This window comes from Siniperca chuatsi, linkage group LG9, assembly GCF_020085105.1.
Source record: "Siniperca chuatsi isolate FFG_IHB_CAS linkage group LG9, ASM2008510v1, whole genome shotgun sequence".
Classification (NCBI taxonomy): Eukaryota; Metazoa; Chordata; class Actinopteri; order Centrarchiformes; family Sinipercidae; genus Siniperca; species Siniperca chuatsi.
Genome location: NC_058050.1, coordinates 14,978,695 through 14,996,964, shown reverse-complemented (window position 1 = coordinate 14,996,964; position 18,270 = coordinate 14,978,695). Strand labels below are relative to the sequence as shown.

The following is an 18,270-nucleotide window of genomic DNA, read 5'->3' as shown; positions in this document are numbered from 1 at the left end:
CACCTGCCTGGTGGATTTGCTGTCCTTTTGCTCTTTTTATTAACTGCTGAATTCACTGGCTTTCAATAGGCTCTTTCAGTGTGTCATGCTACACCACCATTGAGCTACAGCCACGTTGCCACCCATCTTTCTTAATGGGGACTGGAGACTGTGGAGCTGCCTTGTTGCCATGGCAGCAAGCGCTTTCACATTCTCCCCACATAGTGTGCAGTGTGCATGTTGTTCCTTCCAAACTGGAGCGCGCAACAGCAGAAACAGGTCTGCTCTCAGACATGACCGAGCCAGGGTTATTTACCTCCCGCTCTGATACCAGATGCCCTCTTAATCCAACCACCCACACTCCACTTTCCATTCTCTTTATTACTAATGCATAGTATTTCCCATTGGCTGCTCTCACATAATGAACTTTGCCCCAACAAGTAATGTTTCATATTTCTTCAAGCTTTGTTATTATGCCTCACATGGTTATACTTCTGAGGGGAATACTGGAAGTACAACCAACATGGGGATGGCCCTCAAAAAGCCTGAAATCAAAAATGTATTTTTATCTGTAATTTAATTTTTTTTATTTTTACGTTTTTAGCATTATCAGTCAACTATTACTGTTGGCTCAATAAATAGTTTGACAGACAATTTCAGGTTTCTAAAACCGTATTAAAGCCTCTCAGGGGTCCTTCCCCCCTCTAAAAGGTGCGCATGGTTTAGTCCACTCCTGACTAACATAGTTCGTCCTCATCTCGCGGATGCTAACGTTGAGGACTTCAGGTGAGTTATATCATTTAAAAAAAAGAAAGGTCAGGCTACCAAAAGAGAAAGTAAAGACAGAGTGTCAACACAACTTGCTTGCAGTGTTTCACAATGGTTTAATATTGGTATGTAACATGGCTAGCAAGCTAATATTGTAATAGTTAAGCTTGCCGGTAAATTAAGCAGCATTGCCTTCAGTTTCAGAAGCAGCCACAGAGAATGGATCAGCTTTGGTGGATCGATTTTCTTTTATTACTGTATGTAATACAGTAGGGCTGCAACTAACCATTTTTTTCATTAAACATTAATCTGCAGATTGATTAATCGATTAATCGTTTGATGAAGATTTTTGTGCTATGCCACAGATTCTTCATAATGCAGTAGTGAAAAGTAACTAGGTTAAGTACATTTATTCAAGTACTGTATTAAGTACAATTTTGAGGTATTTGTACTTGAGTATTTTCAAGTATTTGCAGCTTTAGACTTCTACTCCACTACTTCTACTCTCATAGGGAAATATTGTACTTTCTACTCTATTACATTTATTTAACAGCTATAGTTACTCATCACTTTTATTTTACTTACAAAACATATGATCAACTTAAAATATAATGCATTCTTTAAGGCCTTGCATACCCACACAGATGTTTGCAGTTATTATGTAATTATCAAACTAAACCTAAAGCATTAAAAGTAAAAGTATTACTTTTGATGCTTTGAGCACATTTTGAATTCAGGACTTTCACTTGTAATAGAGTATTTTTACATTGTGGTGTACTTTTACTTAAAAGAATCTGAGTATTTCTTCCACCACTGTTTTAATGTATAAAGCTATTACCAACTCTAAGCTCTGACCCAAACTGTTCAGTATTTTTGCTAATTGATTTGAAGTGTTCCTGGAAATGTTTGGAAAAAGTATGAATGAGTCTATTAATGCAAACAATAGCACATCATGGGGAACAGCTTGCTATTTCCCATATGTGACTGTTAATCATACATGCTTCCCTGTCCAGTGTGTATGAAGATCGGTGTTACATGTCTGGACATGTCTGCTGCATAGAGGAGGCTCACTTAGCCCCAGTGAGTGTATGGTGAGGATGCAGAGCAGAATGTGGGTAATGATGCTTGGATAATTGTTTGCCAGACATCGAACAGTTTCAAGGTAATATGATTCATCTCTTCAGATGTGTGAGGAGGTTGTGGTTGAAAAAGTTCCCCCAAAACCTAAAATGGAACTTGTGTTTTGCTTTGCAGTAAAGGTCATGCAATGTTACAACCTGCAGCAACTGGAGCTCACTTGAGTTTTCATTGTGTTTTCTGCTGAAGGCTACTGTTTATGAGTGTGTGAGAAAAAGAGAGCACTGAGAGGCAGTGTGTAGAGACATCTGTGTGTTTAAAACTGGAGGAATGTAAGCATAATGCAATGTTGATTTGTTAAGATGTTGAGGTAGCGTGCTACTGCTGCAAGTGCTATTACTTTATTAATATCCATGGAAAAGAGTATTGTCAGGAGCATATTGTAGGCCTAGAGCCTCTGTGTTACTGTAAGTGTTGTAAAGTAGGGCTGCTTATGGGGTACAGCATTGTACTTCAGCTTGAGGTGGAACAGTTTATGTGGACTGACACTGTTGTTACACAGCGTGCTGTTCACAGTTGTTATGGAGTACAGTAATGATGAGTTTTCTCAGTAAATACAACTGAACTGAAAGCCAGGAGTGTCCATCTAACAGCCGAGACAGGTGTATGAGGATGATTCATTTTATGTCCTGTCACTGTATTACTGTCACGAACAGTAAAGGACACTAACATTACAGTCATTGAAAAACTGTATTGAAAGTCATTGCACAATATCAAAATTAAAATATAAATATAAAGCTATGAGTCATTTCATAACTTTCAAACTCAGCATGTCTCTTCTAATGGTGAACTAGCATCTTATTCCCTAACTTCACATCTTGTTCCCCTGTATTGACATTTATATATCAGTATGTACTGTACTAGTACAACATTAGTACAAGTAATTACACTATAATTTGGGAAGAATTACGCTGTACGTTGCAGGCCGTAATCCAATGCATTACCAACTTTCCCTGTGCAGAAATGCAGGGGAAATCCTTGATCGAGCCACAAACAGCAAGATTTGACAGTTGTGACTTCATGCAGTCTCACTCTTGATCTAGTGCAGTGAGCATTTTGCTCCATGCAACTCCAGCTGGATTTGTGAATTCTCACAGGAAAGCTTATTTCAGCTCACTTGGCTAACAATAATTTTGACCTTGAATGTACAGTGAGCAATTTCAAGTCAAGGAAACCACAATCTCTTGTAGATGCTTCACGATGGGGTCCTGTCTTGTTTCTTTCAATTCCGTTGCTAGGTGGATTGTGTAGTTCCTGAGGTTTACATTGGCTTGGCTGCTTCTTTGAAGGAATTTGAGTCACAGTCAGAAGATGAGGCTGTAGCCCCCTTGGCAAGGAAGACATACAGTATGCACTTGTTTTTTTCTAAGATTCAACAGCAGGGGAAACACATCTTATCACTTCACTACAATATGTGTGTTTGTGACAGTCACAGGGGTTGGGCCCAGTTTAGGGCCAGATGGGTGAAGGGATAAAGAAAGAACTCTTCTAAATAATACTTTATTGAGGTGGTTTGTTTATAATTCAAGGAATAATTATGAATATTTCTGTATGGAATTTAGTTGCTACTGCACATTACACCTCTTGTTTTAGGATGCAGTCGTGAGAAAGTTTAGGAACCCCCACCCCCCCACCATAGAGCCTTTGTAGGTGTAATGCTATTCACTAGGCTTGTTGAAGTAGCAGCATTGTGAGATTTGTTGCATTCTCTGTGTTTTCCCCAGTCTGCAGTCTAGGTGGAGGGGACACCCTGCTTGTCCCCCCTGCAGAAGAGCAGATAGCTGGCTGGCCTGGTGGTGAAGTGCCTGTCTGCAGCCTGGCTCTCTCTGCTGTGTGCTGAACAGGATAAGGAAAAGGCCCTCGGGTGAGGAGGGCCCCAGTGCCAAGTGGCTGGGCGGTAGGGTGTTTATCAGCACTGCCTGCCTGCACTGAGGGAAATATCTCTGGGGAAGAGATGGGGGAGGCCTGGGGAGACCTGCGGGGGGGTTACTCTGAGTCACTTTGCAGCTGAATAGAGGCTCTAATTGTAGGGCAGCTCACTGGGCAGATTAGGAAGAGATTTGTCTCTACAGGGAAAATGCATATGAAAATGAACAAGAACGAAGCAGTGCATTAAAACAGCTTTGACGTGCTAACATACTGAACAATTTAATCCTCTGTGTTTGTGCATATGTGTTAGTGTCTCTGCATGTATATGCCAATGTGAATATCCCACAGTTATTCACATTCATGCAGTATGTCTGTCTGACCAGAGCCTTTCTGAATCTCCAGCTCCCCCCCCACCCTCTGTCTGTTGCTCGCTCCCCCTCCTTCACTCTCTGTGTGAGTGTAGTCTGGGCGCTAAGCCAAGTAGAGTGTGTTTTTTTGAATGAATACCTGATGCGGCTGATGAGGCTGGCTGGGGGGAGGAGCTGTGTCAGTGGAGTACTGAGAGAGAGAAAGAAAGAGGAGGGAGGTAGAGAGGGAAAGGGAGAGAGGCAGAAACAGAGAGAGAGAAGCAGCCAGGCAGAGAGGGAGCTGGCGGTCTGGTGGCCTTGCATAACACACGTTGGAGCAGCCTTGAACACAGGACTTGGTGTTAGCTTCAGCAGTGGGGAACTTTTACCGTCAGCCCGCTGCAGGCGCAGCGTAGCCTCCAAAACCGGAGAGTCCAGAGAGGAAGGCAGAGCTGGAGCAGCTACAGAACAGGCTTCAGGAGGGGAGAGCGGCACAAAGGAGAGATTCAGGAAGAGGAGTCCTAGGAAACACGTCTCCCAACACACATACACACACACACACACACTGAGAGGCAGGAAGAATCCTTGGACATGCTCTGCAAGCAGTGGCTGTGGAGAGACTGGTGAGCTATTCTTAGTACTCTAACCAGAAGAGGGGAGGGGGGGTTGTCTCTTTTCTTCTTGATTTGTGGCACAGTAGTATTTTCTTCCCTGCTACTACACTCATGTGCTCTCACTGTCATTCTGAAGCCCCCAGAGGCTACAGTCACAGCATTTGTCCAGAGTCACAGTTGTAGGATTCTACAGCATTGACCCTGTTTGGTTGTAAAGGTGCTCGCTAAGAGGGACGCCTGCATACACATCTCTGCTTGTATACTGTGTGATTGGTGTGTGTCGAGCTGTGATGCAGAACTCTGGAGTCATTGTGAAGACAAACAGCCTGAACTCACTGCCTGTTTTTACTGTCTGCTTTAGTCTGCCACACAGTAGGTCCGCCTCTTAAAGGCACAGGCACCATGGTTGTACAGAGAAGGGGCAGTAAAATGGCTCTTTTGGGTTTTAGAAAAAAACAGTATACTGTATTGATCTGCTCTGTGGTTAAAGCCTCTACGTTTGTAAGGGGCTTTAGGGGAGGTCCTATTTAAATGCAGCGAATCATACATACACGCACGTACATATTGTCTTCCACAGTACCTCCCCCTCTGTTTCATGCCAGAACTCAGACTGATAATGATGTTTTTGTTTTCTATATATAGCCATTTGCTGTACAGGATACTCACTGTGTATCTATGACTGGTCTAGCGGGTGAAACATGATGTATAGCAGTATTGATAACAGGTTTATCACCCCAGGGTCATTGCATTAGCTTTTTGTATGAATCCTTTGCATAGAATAAACATCTCAGCACACTGTCACTAAATAATTTTGTTGCTTTTCTATCGCCTCCCTGCATCATCCTGCTGCAGAGAAATGTTATTGCTATGAAGCCGTGGATCAATGTGAGGAGTAAATAGTGGGTCTGGGAGCACAAGCGAAGACTCAGGGCTCAGGCGGAAGGAGTGGAGGTGGGGGGACTGGCGCTGCTGGCGACTGCTGCGTAAGAGAGGAGATGTAACTCTGCTGGTGGGCCTCTCACCTGGAGACAACAGAGAGGAGGTTGAATGAAAACAACAACTCTCCAGTGCGCACAGTGACGGCAGACACACACCGTTACACAAACCTATTTCTCTGATTTGTGCAGCTTTTTACGTAGGAGTATGAAAGAGGATCACATGCAAGGCTGGTTCTATCACTCTGAGCTGAAAAGCATCAGTGTGATGAGCGGAACAGAGAGTGGCTTGTCCCCCCCCTCTCTCTGTTGTCATCCCTCCAAACATGTCTCAGAGGTGACAGTCCTGGGCCAGGGGACTGACTCAGGGCTCCCGTGCTGTCTGGCTCGGTGTCACAGTCATGTCTTGAAAGCTCGCCTTTGTTCTCCATAGTATCACAAAGGCCGTATGTTTGTTGGTGTCAGTGTTCTAATAATAGGCTGACGCTGGAAAATCTAGAGAGGCTTTTGGCTGCTGAGCTGTGTGTGTGTGTATGTGTGTGTGTGTGTGACCATGTGTAAAGAGTGCTGTGTACAGGTCATATGAGGAAAGGAGAGACACCTTCTTTAAGAGTATCCTGTATCTGTGGTCTTTTGACAGTAATAGTGTGTTTTTGTGGCATTTGGAAGTCAGAGCATGCTGGCTTTGTCTTCCAGTGCTGCTGTAATCATAGGAGGTACTTGTGCTTCAGATGTGATGTCATTACAGTGTTGACACAGTGTTGCTGAGGTGGGGTTGTTGCCACTGAGCGATGCTGCATAGTGTAGCTCAGGCTGTAGCGGCGGCTGTGTTGCTGAGCGGGGATCTCTCAGCGAGGCGGGGGCTATGGCGCTCTGATGCTGCAGGCGCTGCTCAATGTGGGTCAGGAGAGGCAGCACTCTGTCTTCTCCCCATACCCCATTCTCTCTCCCTCTTTCTCATTCCTAATCTTCTTTCTCCCCCCCCCCTTTACTCCCTTTCCTCCTTCTACACAGTTCTGTCATCTTACATTGCCTTTCTCCCTCTCCTCCCCCTCACTCCCCTCTTTCTGTTTGTGTTTCGCTCCAGTTCTGCTGCTCTCCTCCTTTGTTACATCTGGTGGATCTACCAGGCTGTATGGTTAGATGAATTGCATGGAGGTTTTTGCTGCTTTCGGATGCACTGACCTTGTCAGAACCAGCATTAGTGGTAGATGCATCTAAATGGAAACTGACCAAGGTCGCCTTCTGTGTTTTTTTCCCCCCTGTCTTTATGTAACATGTCTGTGGCTGCCTGCTGTAGTCAACCTCCTCTGTAATATGAAAATACAATTTAGCACCATCAAATAGCCCGGCTTGTCTGAATGAAATGTAGGGGGAGGAAAATGAATGGATGGACATGTGAGTGTGTGCCACACACTCCATCTCTGTGGTGCCTCTGGCTAATGAACAACTCAGAGTCCTGTGCATTGACCCTCAGATAAGCTTGCAGGAAAAGAACAGTCAATCTGAAAAAGAAACTGAAAAAAAGAGCTCTTGCGAAGCAAAAGGCTACATGGTGATGTTGTTGAATTAATGGATGCACTGCATATTTTTTGTTTTCTTGTGTGTGCATGTTTTAGCTATGTGAGCATGCATACATATGAATCTACAGTATATGAGACTGTATGTTGGGGTAGCCCTGCAGTCAATCATCGATAATGGCTAGCTAATGCTGTGGCTTGTTGACATAGTTAGGTACCTCTCATTAACCCACCGTCTATACATCATTAGTTCCAGTAACCTCCCCATTTCTAGCTGTGAATAAAGAGCTTATGAGTTTCAGTACTCATTTAACGGAGCCTTCAGTCTGCCTCTCACTAAACCAAACTCTAAGAGGGCATACTCATTCATTGTTTGTTGTCCACTTTGTATGTATTCCCTTGAACTTTGAAACACCACTTGAACCGGGTACAGCGGAAAGCCATTGTTAAAATATTTTGAAGCACAGTGATAGCAACAAAGGCCCATTTACGATTCTCGCAGAATGTTCCATAATCAAATATCAGCCATATTGTTTTCACTTCATTTTTCTGATGTGCCCACTGACCCAGAGTTCCTGTCTGAAGGTGGATGTTATATTTACAGTAGCCCCACTGACTCAATACAAGGCGGGGAGTGTTAAAACAAAGACAAAAGCATAAGCTCCTCTGAGGCGGTTACTCTGTGCTGTTATCCTTTCACTCTGCTCTGCTTTCTTACCCTAGAGCCTGAAGCAAGACAACAGCCAACAGCTACACACACACACTTTCCCTGTACACATAAGTGCGCACACACCCAGACACACAAACACCGGAGTTCAGGAAACTCCTGCCTGGTGTTGAAAACATGAAAGAGCCTTTTCCACGTTATGTAAATAGTGACACAACATTGAACTATACTTTCCTGTGTGTCATTCATCATTGCTCATGGAAAGGCTGGTTTAGTTATGACTGATTAGTCTATGTAGGTCCTTGAGGGGCATCTTTAGAGGTTGATCTAGGAGCAACACATACACAGGCCTACATGTTGTGTTCAAATGCGTTAGACAAACACATATCCGATGCAGTAGTTATACCAGGTACCGCCTTGTGGCAAAACAAAGAACAACACCTTAAAACATGAAAGCAGGGACATTTTTAAGATTGAAGTATTTTGATGTTTGCTGTTTTGCATTTGCAGCCCTGCAGAAACATTTTGTGAATATGGTTCATGAACACAGGCTGTGCTTACTGAGCTAGTTCTACAGTGCAATTAGACTAATGAGAATTGAATATCAAGTCAAGTCAAGTTTATTTATATAGCCAAAAGTCAGAAGTGGTCCTAGAGGGCTTTAAAATCATATGATTTGGACTTTTGAATAAAATTTGATGTTAGCTTCTCTCTGCCATTAGATTCCTGCCGACATCAAGGAAGAGGTGGATCGGTCAGAGATGATTCCTCATGAAGTCTATGGAGCTCATTTTGTGAGCTGGAGTGACTCTATCTTCTCTGGTCTGAGGCCTGGATCTGTCTACCAGTGAACGCAAAGAGAGCCAGAGCCACACAGCACACAGAGAGGCCGGCCCCTGCACATAACCATCAAGTGGAGGAGAGAGCGAAAGACAGACCCAGAAGAACTTAGAAGTACTACCTGGTAATATTAAGACCACGCTGGCACAATGAAATCCAACCAGGAGCGGAGTAATGGATGCTTGCCTCCTAAAAAGCGTGAGATCCTGGCTCTGGAGCAGAGGCCAGTGGCAGTCGCCACAGCAACACCTCCAGCTGCAGTGGTTACTGACAGTCCTCACACAGAGAACCTAGCGTGGCTGGCAAGTGTAGCCAGTGAACGCTGCAAATCCAGGGATGCAGAGAGCCCAAGATGTCCCATATCCTCCGCTTCTTCCTCTTCTCCTTCCACCTCTATCCCCTCCTCAACCACTCCTCTGTCTGCGGTGCCCCTGGCCTCTCTGCCTGCAGTTTACCCCACAGCCCTTCCCCAGCAGGCAGGGACTATCCAGTTTGCTCAGCTGGGACCCAACGTTCAGTTCATCAGCTCTGGGCCGTATGCCGGCTACATCTCCTCTCACATCATCTCCACTAATGCTGGCTCTGCACCAAACAGCTCTGCCATAGGACAGCGTCCCCACCTGGATGGTTACACCACTGCCCTCATCTCCCCCAACACCAAAGGGGAGCAGCAGTTTCAAATTGGCCTCTCTCCCACAGAACTGGCTCCTGTGTCACTTCCAAGCTCTCCCCAAGTCACCAGCCAGTACATCCATCTGGACAGCAGAACACCTCTGACTGTCAGCGGAAATGCCGTTACTTCACAGACGGCCCACCTCCAGCTCCACCCTCACACAGCCGTCCTCCCTCAAACGCTTACCCTCGCTCCCTCCCAGCTGTTGGTTCAATATGCAGATGGTTCAGTGGGAAAGAAACCAGAGGGGCATGCTAAGGGTGTGCTGAATGGGGAATTTGAGATGGTCAAACAGACTAAAACTCCCAGTCATCCAGCGAACCATCATCAGGTCCAGAGCTATGAGGCCAGACATATCCTCCTACCTGCAGACTATGGCCAAAACCCTGCAGGACTCCAGACCTCCTTGGTGCTGGTGGCCCAGCCCAACCATGGAACTGAACGTGAAGCTGGCTCAAATAAGATCTCCTTAGTCCAGACTGAGAAAGGAGGTATCTGCCTGGGGAAACCAATGTCCAGATCTTCCTCTTTCACCTCCCTCTCTTCCTCAGAGGTGGTTAAGTCTGTTGCTCCTCACACAGTCATCCAGACCACTCTACCCTCTGAGGAGCTGCCAGCCAGTCTCTATTCCTCCACACAGCCACCCATCATTGGCTATATCACCAGTGCAAACCAGCATGCTGTCAGCTACCATGCGACACTGCCTCAGCACCTGGTCATCCCGAGTGGCCAGTCCCTCCTCATACCAGTCAGTGGCACCAATAACGGCACAGAAATTGAGGTTAGTCGTTCTATCGGCGCTATAACTGCCAACACTACCCCTCAAATATCCACCGCCATGCCACATGCCTATCTGGCCACAGCCCTGTCCAAGTGTGAGGCGCTTGGGCCAGATGGAAATCAACCACCCCCTGCCGCCGCACAGGCACCAGTGCTGCCAGCCCTGCCTTCAAACCCTGCTCCTGCAGTGGTGTCAGCTCCCTCCCCAACTCCTGCTCCTGTCCCCACTCCTGCCCCTGTTTCCATTCAAGCCTCCCCCTCCATCTCCTCTTCCTCTTCCCCTGTGGCGCTTCCTCCGTTCTTCATGCGAGGCTCCATCATCCAGCTGGCCGATGGGGAGCTTAAGCGTGTGGAGGACCTCAAGACGGAGGACTTCATCCAGAGTGCTGAGATTAGCAGTGAGCTGAAGATTGACTCCAGCACTGTTGAGCGTATTGACAGTGGGCAAAGTCCTAATGCTGTGGTCATACAGTTTTCTGTGGGAGAGCTCAAAGCCCAGGTAAGTTATTCCTCATTCATCATTCTTGTATGATTATGAGTTTAATTTTTAAAGCCAAAGTCTTTGGCGTCCCCCAGTGATAGTAACAAAATGCCATTGTGGCAGATAGCAATGCGCACATAAATAAATAGTCACCAGAATTCTATACTCTGTCTAAAGGTAGTGAAATTGATGACAAAATGTATTAATGAATATTGTGCTTACTATGGTCATCAATTAAGCCCTCAGCTGCAAGGTAAGCTTTGAAATCCATCTCTAATGCAGAACTGAGAGAACTTAGAACACTCTTTTTCCTTCATATCATTATTTTCCAACTGACCATTGTTCTCCATCAGTACCAACACTGCTCCCTCTTGTGTACCTGAGGCCAAAATAACATTTAATTATGCAGAACTTGGCTTTGAAAGACCAAAAGCTATTACTTTTACAGATAAATGAAGCCAGCAATGTTGCTGACCCATGTCTGTAAAGGGCTACAGAGCTCGACTGATACTGGATTCTTAAGGCTGATACCAACAATATTAGTTTAGTTTTTTTAACATTAATACATAACATATACATTTTAGATAAGGATCCGTTGCATTTGTTTATTAAAGAATTGTGCTGAGTGGGACAATTTTTTATGAAAAATAAATTTGTCAGTGTCTCTGATGGACAAATGGTGAAATTATTTTAAAATGACTGCAAACATATTTTTGGCATTTCTGTAATGCAATTTTTTATTATTTATTAACAGACATATGCTGCGATACTGGTATATCTGTGATAAAATTGTATTAGCTGTGCCAATATATTGGTCAGGCTCTAAAATAGACTGCACCAATAGACCCTTTTCACAGCAGACATTTTGACTTGTCAAAGCAGGAAAAGTACAGGTGTAAATAATAACATTAACAATGGCTCCATTCCATTAAGTGTCCCAGTAAGCCATGAAAGTGTGGCAGTGAGCCAGCATGCACAATACATGGACCCTGAAACTGAAGCAGCTGGATGAGTACAGCCATGATTCCTTTTATTATTTACACTTGTGATTTCCTACTGTGACACGTCAAAATGTCTGCTGTGAAAACGGCTTGTTGTTTTACTGATACCAACAGAATAATATAAATCCTTTGCAAATATGTCTGTATCTAGCTAAAAGCTAACTATGTCTGTTGTGTATGTGCTCATCTCCAGGTGTGTGTGGAGGTCCTGGTAGAGTATCCCTTCTTTGTATTTGGCCAGGGCTGGTCGTCCTGCTGCCCAGACCGGACCACCCAGCTGTTTGAGCTGTCCTGCGCTAAGCTCTGTGTGGGTGATGTATGCGTGTCACTGACCCTCCGCGGCTTGAGGAACGGTTCAGTAACAGACAGCCAGACTTTTGGGACCAAGCTGAGGACTGGTCACTCCTCTGACTCCCGTCACAATGTGGATGCCACTGTAAGAAACAGTATGAGTCCAAACGCTGCAGGCAGTAACAGCGGCCTCCTCATGAAGGCTTCCAGTGCAGACAGGCTAGAGAGGGAGCAGGTAACTGGACCAGGACCAGGACTAGAGCTACCTCCAGGATTGGGACTAGTTCCAGGACAAGGGGAGGGTATCTACGGAGCTGGACCAATGCTGGCAGTCTCTGGGACTGAAGAAGTAAGACAGGAATCAGTGAAAACAGACATGCCTGCTCTTACCAAAATACAATGTGGGGATCCAGAGAGACCCACAGGTCGCAAGAGACGCTGGTCAGCTCCAGAGCGAGACCAGACTGAGAGAGCTGAGGAGGAGCCTCCTCTGACTCTGCCCAAACCCTCCTTTATCCCTCAGGAGGTTAAAATCTGCATAGAGGGCCACTCCAGTGCTGGGAGTGAAAGGCGTTTGAACAAAAGAGTAGACTGTTGAAAGAACTTAAAGGAACTTTGATTACCTGTGGTTTGCTTTGTGTTTATCCCCTCTCTTTTCTCTCTATCCAGACTACTGTAATATAGGCTGAGTTTATACAGTATTTACATGTTTTCTTTTCTTTCACACAAGTCTGATATCTACGATGAAGTACAGTAGAGCACCTTCATAAGTGGTATCACACACGAGATCAGTGCAATCAATGCTGAAAGCAAAAATGAATGCAGCGTGAATGTCGAGTATGAATTGCAGTCAGACACCTGAGAGACATTCGACTTACGTATCACATATCATTAGCTTTGGATCTCCTTTGTCACGTGGCTTAAATCTGTTGGATGCAGACCAGTCAACCATTCCTCTTATGACATGAACAAGCACAGTCCCAGATGTCAGCATGTAGAAAGTGGATAACAATATTTTGACTCTCATCTTGTTTGTTTCACTGTTTATTTGGTTTGTAGTGACGTTTATGAGTGGTTGGAGTCAAAGAGAGACCTTTGGTGTTTCAATGACAAGGCTCAATCATCATGGCTGTGATCTCTGCTGCCTTGTGTATCTTATGAGGTTTTGAGTTTTATTTTATTAAGTTTTTTGTTTTGTTTCGTACTGTTACAGATGTGTGTGCTACCACAGGTGGCCTTGTGCCACTTGTCTCCATGTGTATGTGCCTGAGTGTGTTTTCCTGTGTGACTGTCGGACAGAGCACAGGATTAAGGTGTGTTTGTGTGGCTGTAGCTGAGAGCTCAGTTGTCAATACAACCTGCAAATATCAAGACTGAAAAGGCCTGAATGTAAATCACTGAATTTGTCCTCGATACTGACTCATGAAGTCACACATGTGCTGTTTGCTACACCAATGATGACGAGTATGCTGAGAATCTGATACCATTGCTTCAGCAGTTGCACATGGGTGCATTCCTCTGATGAAGTTCCTCAGTGAAATTTACCTTTATACTTTATTTTCAAAGTATTCCTTTCAAGGACAGCATGTGTCGCTAAGTAATGTCCATCTTTAACCCTGGCTGCTATGAGCAGCATTTCAAATTAGGAAAAAATTAAGTTATTTTAATTTAATAGCTATGAATTAATTTTTAGCCAATTTATGTATGGACTCAGTCCTCATACTGCAATATAAACCATAGTTTGCTAAGTTGGCTAACTGCTTTAATTGATTTTTTTCGCCAACCTTTTAGATCTAATACGGCAAACTTCATATCCAGCAACGTTAACATTCATTTGGTGTCTTGGTTCAGGCGGTCTGATAAGTTCATCCCGCTTTTAGCTCTGTTTTGGTCTCGACCAACTGCTGAGGGAAACATCTGGCCCTTTAGTTGCTAAATTCTCCATCATGTTCACCAGCCTAGTTGCTAACTTTGTCTGTGTGCAGTTTGCTCCTGGGCAGGTAGTTTATCATGGGTTTATCAGAGCTTTTTCACTTAAAACAACTGTGAGAGAAAGATGCAGGGCCATAAAACCAAAACAATGAGCTGAAGGATGCTAAATAGCTCTGCAGAGCTGAGAGGAACTGCAGAGTAATAATTCCTTTCAAATTACACATCAGACCCATTGTTAATATAAAAATATTGATTGAGGCAACTTAAAATGCAAACATACTATAAGACAAAAAATAAAAAACATGGCATAATATCTACTTATTGATGGAAAAATTGTACCATCCCATTCTGACCTATCCTGTTGCTTTCTTTACAGAAACTATGGCCTTAGATATATGTACCTAGTTCAGAGCAGCACATGGTTTTTTAGGGTTTTACCATAAAAATAAAACCTATTTTCCTCAATGATGGTATGCCTTTCTTAAGTCCATACCTGTTATATCAGAGTACTGCTGTTTTGATTAAAACAGCTTTCTTTCTCTTAGTGTACATGTCATTTCTTTCTTAGAGTAGAGCCAAAATAAATATCCTACAGTTCATACTCAGGAACAGTGTGTATCTGTATGTGTGCGTAAACAGACAGTGGTGTGTATGTGTATGTGTGCGTTCTGAGCAGCAGCACTTTGATGAAGCGTCCAGCGGCAGTGTGGTGGTGGTGGTGGTGGTGGTGTCCCTGTTCCTCAGCTGTTAGATATAATGAGAATAATCAACTGACTGTTTTTCATAGCATCATGTCCTACAGGTTTTATCATTGAGAGAAAACATTATATACCAGAGCAGGGAATGTAAACACACATCGGGTAAACTATCTCAACTTTATTTTTGATGACAGATAGAGCTACTATACAGAGAAGGAAACAGAGTTGTAGAGTTAACTAGCCAGCTAGTGTTGATCATGTACAGTAAATATCCTAGAGAGTGTACAGTGTGTGTATAGATATTCGAACCCTTATGTAGCCTATGTACTGTATGTGCCACAGCGCCTCCTTCTTCAATCATTCCATTAACTCACCAATATCAAGTGCTCCTGCTATCGTTTTTGTCAGTTCGGGTATTGATCTAATGTTCATGAATGTGCTACAGTTCTTTAGGAACATCTACATAATTTGGCCTCCTCAGAATTAAATTTGACTTGCACACTGTAACATACAGTATGTGTGAATATGAACTGCAATTTATCATAATAGCCATGAACCTTTTCTAACTCCTGAAAGGTGTTTATTGTAAACCCAGACTGTTCTCTTCTGTTTGTGTTTGACTGCTCAGGCTAAACACTGCCCAGTGACTGTTCTTCTCCAAAATGATGTGGTCTTATATTTTTCACTGTTACAAAGTAGAGGTACTGTTTCATCAGTTTGTCTCTGTAGCCATTTTCTCTCTCCGGGAGCCTGGCCTGTGTTTGTATGTTTTCTTTAAGAAATTGTTATTTTTCAAATACAGACCTGAAATGACTTCATGGCACAGGCAAATATATGAAATGTAAGATTGATGCTTAAAGGAATAATTTGAAATTTTTGAGAAATACACTCATGCGCTTTCTTGCTGTGAGTTAGGTGAGAAGATTGATACCGCTCTTGTGTTGGTAAATATGAGACTACAGCCAGCAACTGGTTAGCTTAGCTTAGCACAAAGACTGGAAACATGGGGAAACAGCTAGCCTGGCTCTGTCCAAAGGTAACAACATCCACCTACCAGCACGTCTGAAGCTCACTAATTAACATGTAACATGAGGAGTAAAAACATCACGCTGTGGTTTTACGGAGGGGTTATATGCCAGACAACTTCTTGGCTGGGTGTAGTAACTTCCCTGGAGTCTTGTTATCATTGTGAGTTTGTCAGGCAACCAGTGGAGACTCAAGGAAATAGTCCAGCACATTCCACCTTGTAAAACCACAAGGTGTTGTTATTACATTCCAGTTTTTATACAGATTAAACTAACAAGATATAGGCTAACGTGCTAAGCTTTGATAACTGGCTGCTGGTGGTATCTTCATATTTACCGTATAGACAAGAGAGTGGTATCAGTCTTCCCATCTATGTTTCGGCAAGAAAGTGAATAAGCTTTTTTTATTCCCAAAATGTTGAAATATTCCTTTAAAGGGCCTGCACACCCACACAGTTATTGTGGTTAATTAGACCTCAGCTCAGGTTGAAGTTGGGAGGAGCTCTGCTGCCCCAACAGGTGCAACAAGGAGTTGTCAATCAATCACTCTGTACACACCCTCTCAGTCCTGAGAAGAGGTCTAATCAAGCGGAATAAGTGCAAACACCTGTGAAGGTGGCCCACAGGTGTGTAGGGACTTTAAGTTCAAAGGTTCAGTAATAATAATAATAGTAACCTCTTTTGCTCACAAATATACTCAAGCTGGGCCCCTTAAAATATGTAATTTTCAGAGCCTTTCTAAATAATGTTGAATATGATGTATAAGCACTGCCCTGTGGTGATCTATGGAATTGCACTTTGTCATATGGGGGTGGGGGTGGGGGGGTGTTTTAGTCTAACTAATACACAGAAGTAATGTACAGCAGTCTGAGAGAAATTGTACACTAACAGTACAGCATCTCAGTGATTTGTAAATAGCCAAAGTCTTCCATTATAATGTTGGTATGACCTTGTTGCCAGTGGAGAGGATACACACTGATCCCCATGTACAGACCTTTGAAGTGAAGTTTAATTCATTTATTTGACAGAAATACAGGATATTGCTTCACCTAAGATATTTTCTTTTGCACCAGCTAAAAAAAACAACTGGAAATTACGGGAGTAAAAGACTTTAAAAAAAAAAGATTTTGTAATTTGAGTCTGTTTGTTGGATAAATCTCAGCTAAGATACAGTATGTCCTAAGTACAGTATGTAGTAAGTATCAATAATGTTCCCTTATTTTGATGGTGTTTGAGGTTTGCTAGTCAGAAACTGTTAAATCTTTACTTCAAATGTTTGATTTTACATTTGATCAAATATATTCAAAGAAATAAAGAGTCTAAAGAAAAGCGCAGCATGTCTCTTTTTGTGAGGATGACAAAGACAAAGTGTGTGTTTTGAGATACCTTGTATGTGAATATGTGGTTTGTCAGCTGTGTGACTGTGATGAATGTTTCCACTTGAGATATGCCTGATAATATCTTCACCTCCTCTCTACTGCTTTGATATTTCCCACAAGAAACTTTCATATTCTGAATACCAGTGATGACAAGACTGAACCAGTGACTATTTGGAGAGTGATTGCAGAATTTCTTGCTGCAAAATAACCTATGCTGTTTTTCCTTTTGTAGTTTTGCTAGCTAAAATATATATTTTTATATAGTATATAAAGCATGAATAGCCATATCTTTTAGAGAATATCCTTATAAATGGTTACTAAAGTCATGCACCTTAGATCACAAAGCAACAATTAAAAACAAATTAAAGATTTTAATTTTGTTTTTAATTGTATTTCCTTAAGAAAAATTCTCCTTATTTCCTTTTATATCCTGATCACTTTCCTCTGAAACATACAATATAACAGGTTTTCTGCACAAGGTATCTTCTTTGATAAAACCTGCAGAATGGAAAAAAGAACAAATTCAGGATGAACATGAATATCATAAACATAATGCATAGAAATTAATCTTTTAAAACAAATGTTGATTACGCCCCTGAGTGGGGTCTGAATGGTCAAGCACCTCCCTGTCACTCCATATTGTTGGTTAACAGTTCAGTGTTCAGTTCAGCATCAGAAAGACATTTCCTATGAGCAGCATAATTTTTTACATATTGTTGAACTGCTTCAGTCACCCAGTATTTTTTCACATGAAGTGCGCCTAAAAGATCACGTGCTGAATGTGTTCAGTATGGCTTCCCATTGTGCCTCAGATTTGTTGAGAACACGCACAGAATAGATTACATGTAAATCACTTCCTTTGTGTTTCAAAATGATCTGGTTTTCTGGCTGCACTGCTAATGAAGAAAAATACCACTTGCAGTTTAATAACTCATAAATGACAAATGTTTGGATTCATGCAATTATGGAAATATCAAAGACTAATCTAATATCTGCAACAGTCTGATCTACATGTGCATGGATTCATCCCTCAGTTCATGTCCCAAGAAAGCTCCACGTTGCTGTGTGCTGCACACCTTGACCTTGGACCTGCTCTAGATTTGAACCACATCCAGGGATCTGATATACTGATATTACTTACATTCTTGCTTTATTGTGGAATAGAAGAATGTATTATACTGTACTGGATTTATGACATTGTCAGAGTTATTTTTTATTTGACTTTTCTGGTCTCATTTGACGTGACATCATTCTCCCTCTCTATTCACTTCAAAGCTGTACCTTACGCACACTAAATGTAGCCCTGAATTCCATCTTCACATTGTTTAAAGAGC

At 42.9% G+C, this 18,270-nt stretch overlaps 1 protein-coding gene across 3 annotated transcripts; it reads left to right on the top strand.

The window, feature by feature from the left end:
* Window positions 1–731: 731 nt before the first annotated feature.
* LOC122881324 (ataxin-1-like) lies at window positions 732–16,886 on the top strand. 3 transcript variants are annotated; one of them, XM_044207365.1, is made up of 3 exons: window positions 732–765; window positions 8,559–10,628; window positions 11,805–16,886. In XM_044207365.1, exons 2-3 carry the CDS (start codon window positions 8,826–8,828, stop codon window positions 12,498–12,500), a joined length of 2,499 nt encoding a protein of 832 aa, XP_044063300.1. In that variant the 5' UTR covers window positions 732–765; window positions 8,559–8,825; the 3' UTR covers window positions 12,501–16,886. The 3 variants fall into 3 exon arrangements, with proteins under 3 accessions (XP_044063300.1, XP_044063299.1, XP_044063298.1); XM_044207364.1 differs by lacking the exon at window positions 732–765 and adding an exon at window positions 1,822–1,909; XM_044207363.1 differs by lacking the exon at window positions 732–765 and adding an exon at window positions 3,905–4,723.
* Window positions 16,887–18,270: the final 1,384 nt, after the last annotated feature.